Source organism: Micropterus dolomieu, linkage group LG11 (genome assembly GCF_021292245.1).
Source record: "Micropterus dolomieu isolate WLL.071019.BEF.003 ecotype Adirondacks linkage group LG11, ASM2129224v1, whole genome shotgun sequence".
Classification (NCBI taxonomy): domain Eukaryota; kingdom Metazoa; phylum Chordata; class Actinopteri; order Centrarchiformes; family Centrarchidae; genus Micropterus; species Micropterus dolomieu.
The window spans coordinates 3,176,015-3,182,073 of record NC_060160.1 but is presented as its reverse complement, the minus strand read 5'-3'; the positions used below and the strand labels follow the sequence as shown (position 1 = coordinate 3,182,073).

The 6,059-nt window shown below is 38.3% G+C and overlaps 1 protein-coding gene across 7 annotated transcripts in view; it reads right to left on the bottom strand.

Annotated features, from left to right (window-relative positions):
* prkd1 (protein kinase D1) overlaps positions 1-6,059 on the bottom strand; it is a 95,674-nt gene that overhangs the window by 15,687 nt on the left and 73,928 nt on the right. For all 7 annotated transcript variants that reach the window (XR_006827261.1, XM_046063586.1, XM_046063588.1 and 4 more), the window contains exons 13-14: positions 4,719-4,771; positions 652-724 (exon numbers count right to left, since the gene is read on the bottom strand). Coding sequence is in view for 6 of the 7 variants with exons in the window: in XM_046063586.1 (XP_045919542.1) it covers positions 652-724; positions 4,719-4,771 (126 nt within the window). In the remaining variant the exon portion in view is untranslated. The remainder of the gene's footprint in view (positions 1-651; positions 725-4,718; positions 4,772-6,059) is intronic.

Below are 6,059 nucleotides of genomic sequence, written 5' to 3'. Positions count from 1 at the left end.
ACACACACACACACACACACACACACACATATATATATATATATATATATATATATATATATATTTATATATATATATATGTATATATATATATATATATGTTAAACTATCCAACAGGATATAAAGGAGTTAAAATTAGCTTAACCTTAAACATCTACCGCAGTAAAATTCAACATACACATTAATGCAGCAGGAATATTAATCTAGAAACTAAATACTGCACTATGAGTACTTTTCATACTTTTACAGTACATTTAATATAATACTTAGATAGTAAAGTTTTGAATGCAGGCCTTTTACTTGTAGTGGAGTACTGTCACAGTGTGGTATTAGTACTTTTACTGAAGTAAAGGATCTTCTTTCACCGCTGGCTGTTACAGTGTTAAAGTCCAGGTAAAAACTGTCTAAGATTTTTTGAAGTGGGACGTCCTTTTACATTTTTCTGCTTTTGACTTTTTGCTAAAAACACAAATTTTGCGATTGTTGGGAAATAAAATTGAGATTCAGATAAAAAGTAAACGATATTTTCCCAATATTAAGACTTTTACTTCCACAGTATTATAATTGTTTTTAATCAGTATTATGACTTTTCTCACAATACTGTATTGTTACTTTATTGTCATATATCTGTCTCTACTTTGTGAGTTTTACCTCCATAGACGATGCCAAACTGTCCTGAGCCGAGAACCTCGTCTGGGAAGATCTGATACACAGAATTGATATCCTGAAAAACAGAGTGTTCACATAAATCATTTAATATGTTTCAAGTAAACAGTCAAATGCAACCCCCAACGAGATCATGCATCGGCAATAAGACGCTCCATCAGCCCTCAGAGTTAAGCGAGCAGACTGTACCCCCCCGGGTGGACCGAACCATCCATCCAGAACATGATCCAGTCTTAAGTGCGGTTTTATATGGCTCCCAGCAGCCACAGCCTCTGTAGAGCACAGGGTAACAATGGATGGTTGCTTTGGGAAATCCTCCAGGATGAAGAGAAGTCCACAGTCTGAGTAGCCACACACACATCTAACATGGAGGTGTGACAGAGTGGGGTCCACGAGGTCCCGCATGAGACGGATAACAATCTGCTATTGTCACTCTCAGAAATAAAGCAGCAAAAGCGTTTTCTCTTTAACAAAGGAAAATAAAAGTGCACGCTGGACAAACAAGGACTTTGGGGTCAGGGTTTTGGGGAGAAGATGCCATCAGCTGTGTTCCAGAGGACAGGACAGAAGGAAATTGACAATATACGAACATGAAAAATGATTAAAACAATGAAACAATATGATATAACAATCAAGGAGGGCAGTCTACGCAGTGAAACAACGATTACATATAAGTAGTTAAAATTAGCTACACCTTCACCATTAATGTACCACTTACATATTAATACAATAATAATATGATAGTATGACACTGACATTAGCCAGCCAGTACGTTCACCTATGAGACATTTTGCTAAAAACTGTTTTAGTATTTTTATACTGTGGTGTTTATACTTTTACTTACTAAATTACATAGGGACAGTTGTTCCCTGAGTTTGTCCTTATGACAGCGTTTCTCCCCAGGCTTGGTACTTCCCTGATTTCTGCCTTAAAGGCCAAAGTGAGGGAACAGAAGTCTCGGTTTGCAGTGACAGATTACTGACAGCCTTGCTTAGCAGAGGACGGGACAGAGGAGAATTGGCAATACAGACATGTAGAAAATGATTTAGACAATTAAACAAGAAGATTTAACAATCAAGAAGTGGGGTCTATGCAGTACAGCGAACTGTTTAAAAAGTTTTGTTGTCACCTAAAAAATGTGCCTAAAAGCTTGTGAATTGTGCTGGCACGGCATTTATGCATTTATTGTGGTCCTGTCCAATGGTACAAAGATTCTGGAATGAGTTGATAGATGTTTTACAGGTAATAATGAAAGTTCATATTCCACATTTTCCTGTTGTATGCATATTGGGAAAGAGAGTGCAAAATATTAATGCAATAATTACACAACGTATTGTCACATATAGCCTTTTTATCTGTAAAGATAATTCTCATGAATTGGAAAATTTATAAACCGGAATGTTTTAACAAATACAACTGGCTGAAAGACTTCCTAGAGATATTATCGATGGAGAATGCAGCCTCAAACCTTAATGATTATGATAATGTGTTAAGTGCCCCATGGACTTTCATTAGAGAATATATGAACAATAATAGAATGATTACATCATTTTGGAAACTGCCATGGCACTATTATTATTATCCCCAACATCAATCTGTACCAACAGCCAGAGGGGCTGTAATGTCTTGTGTTTTTTATATTGTAGAGTTTATGGTGTGGTGTTGTTTCTGTTTTGTCCTGTCCTTTATCTTAAAAAATTAAAAAATATATAAATATATTAAAAAAAAGTTTTGGGTGGCGAATGGTGCAGTGTATACGACACATGCCCACAACCTCTTATGTTTCCCTGAGCAACACACTTATCCCCTGGTTGCTCCAGAGACAGTGTCAGCTAGAGTGTATGAATGTTAAATGGTTTAATATACCGCCATTTTGAGACACAGAACTCCTTGTATTTGAAATCGTCTCAGGTTTTAAGGTAAAGCCGAGGAAGGCGAGGCCCGTTGACATAAAGTGGGTTCAACGAAAAAGTGAAATGCATTCAATTCACGATCTGGTGGAGGAGTTTTCAGAGAGCTTTTTGCACAGGAGAGCCTACTGTGAGTGTAACTACACAGCGTCAGTGATCTGCCACAGCTTTGACACCAAAACTGCTAAATATTTTCTCCTTGTCTGCAATCACATCTCCCTTTTCTCCCCTGTTAGCTGACAGCCTAATATCACACCTCAAGCAAAGAGGACAGAAATACAATATTATAAACCTCCTCCCCCTTCCCTGAGCTCGCTGCCTAATTACCATCCGTCGCTATGGAAACCGTTTGGCTGAGTGAGTAATCACAGTAATCTCCATTTGAGGTGCTTGAAGACGCGCTCACCTTGGAGACGGCGAGGTGCACGTCTGCATGGAAATGGGACTCGATGTTCTCTGCGGATACATTTGCATGAATAGAGTTTGCAGACATTCGAGCCTTATGTAGATCTTTATGATGTAAATGTACAGGGTGTTTGATACGCGTCGATCTGCTCTGGGAAACTCTGCGACATGTCCTCGAAGTCTTTGAACGCAAGTGGATGAAAAGTGAGACGTATAAAAAGTACAAACAGGATGTGGTTTGTGGTGGAAGAGGGGCTGAGACATTTATCATCATCATGTTAAACTCAAGGCAGAAAAGTTAAAGGGGGAAAAGGAAGAACTAAAACCTGACGCTAACGTGAACCAGAAGGTTTTAGCAGAAGTGAGAAACACTACACTAGAGCCCGACTGATACACAAGCTGATTATAGCCCATTGCATAGATATCGATCAATTATCTATAAATGACGTGGCACACTGTCAACTACTGCACTGGCCACAACTGTACAATAACTATTATAAACAAACCCCAATGAACATGATGGACTTTTCCTTTCTGGTGTGCAGGTCAGCAAGACTCGATTTTCTCCTGAAAAAGGCAAATAACTGCTGTTGCAATGAGCACTATAAACTGGGATTAGGATTAATTGATAGTAGATTAAAGTGACTGTACGCCATAACTAGCCAGGGTTCAAATTACAGGGAGACAATGGGAGAAAGCCGCAAATTTAGAAAAAGAGCCCTGAAGTATTGTATTTTTTGATAGTTTTCTTTCTGTATAAATAAATATTTTTCTTATATTTAGGTTCCTGAAACAATTAACAGGTTAATAGTAAAGCACTTGATCTGGTCTGTTTCAAAAAGTAATGCAAACCATTGCTTGTCCACTGTGCATTGGCATTGTTATTGTTTCTGAAAAAAATACTTCTATGTTGCCCCAGGCTAAACTTTCTCAGTCTGAACTTAAATGTACTGCATGTAGGCGGGCGCATCATGTATGCATAATACAGTACCCTCCCATCCCGGAATAATAGGGCTCCTTAAAAGCCACGTTGTAATTCAAACATTGATATTAACTCAAACTTACTTTTCAAAAATGTCTTCAATATCTGCACAATCAGACTTTTTAGAATCCTTAAAGATTTCTTTTAATGAACATACTTGTTGCCAGACTGCAGCCTCGGATCCATCTGAGAGCGGATAAAACAGGTGTGTGGTGTTGTGGTGTCTTTGGAGGTGTTTATACTGAGGCATCTACTTCCCTAATGCGCACTTATGTTATATTCATCACATCTCCTTCTGGAGAGGCTTCTCCTTCTCACTGCATCTGTGTTGTTATCATCAGACAGTTTTTTTTAACTTTAATAAAGTTTAATAATCTGACTTGTTTGCTTCATGTTGCACATTTGTAGGCTTTTTAGTATTTTTATACTGTGGTATGTTTTACTTCTACTTAAGTAAATTATTTGAATAGTTCCTACATCACTGAAGAGAAGGGAAGGAGGCAATGCCTGTAAGGCAAAAGACAGGGAACAGAAGCCTCTCTGTTTGCATTTAACACTGCATAATACATGGAGGACTGTCACATGACTGGCAACTGCCTTGCTTTGCATAAAATGGTGATTTGTTTCATTGGCTAATTTTAGGTAGGTATGTGGTAAATCCCCAAGCAGATAGCACAGGGTATGTGCTATATACCTGCGTAAACAAAGCCACTACACCTGTGTGTGTGTGTGTGTGTGTGTGTGTTTTCTCTCACCACATTCTCCTGGATTTGGCAGTTGGAGACAGAAATGCTGATGGAAATTTCCTCTGTTGGTGAGACACAAACACAATCATTATTTTACAACATATCAATTAAACTTCACCTGTAAAAGTTTTGGGTTACAAAGTTGTTGCAGATAGTTTCTGTTAAAGCATATTAACCTGTGTATTTACTCTGCGTATTAATAATAAATGATATAAATCTGAAGCCTGTACCCTTCTGACTGTTGACACAGTATTATTTTGGTGTGCATTCCCCACAGGTGAACACACAGATACAGAAGAGGCACCGAGACCACAGCGAAGTGTTAGTCATGATCAGTTTGACGTCAGTGGAGGTCTGAAATATCGCTGATGGGTTTTGTGTGGGTGTCGACGGCCCTGAGGGGATCTGAGAGTCTGCAGGAGAATTCAGCAGCAACGTGAACATTAAATACCTGAGCTGTGTGAAGAGTCCTTTCACGGGCAGGATAATGCTCGAATGACATTTGCATTTGTCCAGTTTCATTCCAAATTGATTCTCTGCCATTCTTATGGCTGGCGTAAAAGTGAAGCATGTGATGTGTTCATATAAAGGTTAGAGAGAAGACTCAACACTGTCAGTAACCTCTTAACATCCATTATCCCCTTTTATTTCCCTTTAATTAGCTTAAAGGCTGTTATTCCACAATGTCTGAGAATATTCTTATATATACATATTGTGTATCATGTTGTTCCAGCTCTCCATTAAAGATTTATGATGTTATGATGAGTAAAATATTCAAACCTAATTCCATCAAATGTAAATATTTTAGATATCTTGAGCATTATTTTACCAACATTTCCCCAAACATCAGCCTGACATATTTTGTATGCTTGAAAAGTTTGGGATCTCCAGTAGAATTTAAAATAAAGTTCCACATGTCTGAACTAAGTTTGGTTGCACTACATGAGTTTTTACTGAATGAGGCTGAATTAAAAATTTTGTTAAGCTACAGGTAAAAGTAAAGGTCCTTCTCCGCAAAGATGGGTGTTACGCCTTGATTCCACCAGGCACGGCTCTATGACGTCCTCTGCACAGCTTCACACCCCACAGGAGCGTTTCAGAAGCGGAGCGTTGTTGCCTGCCTGATTTTGTTCACATTTTGTCTAGATTTTTGTGCTTCTATAGGCTATATAGTGAAATGCTTTTTTGTCTGTTTTAATTGTGTTTATTATTGATATACTATCGGGAGTCTGCACAGGGTGTTATTTTGAAAACTGACCAGATTCTCTATGCCGTTTCATATGCCCGACTTCCTGCCTGGTTCTGCTTTTCATCAAAAATAGACTTGCTGCAGTTTTTCTGTTTAGCAGA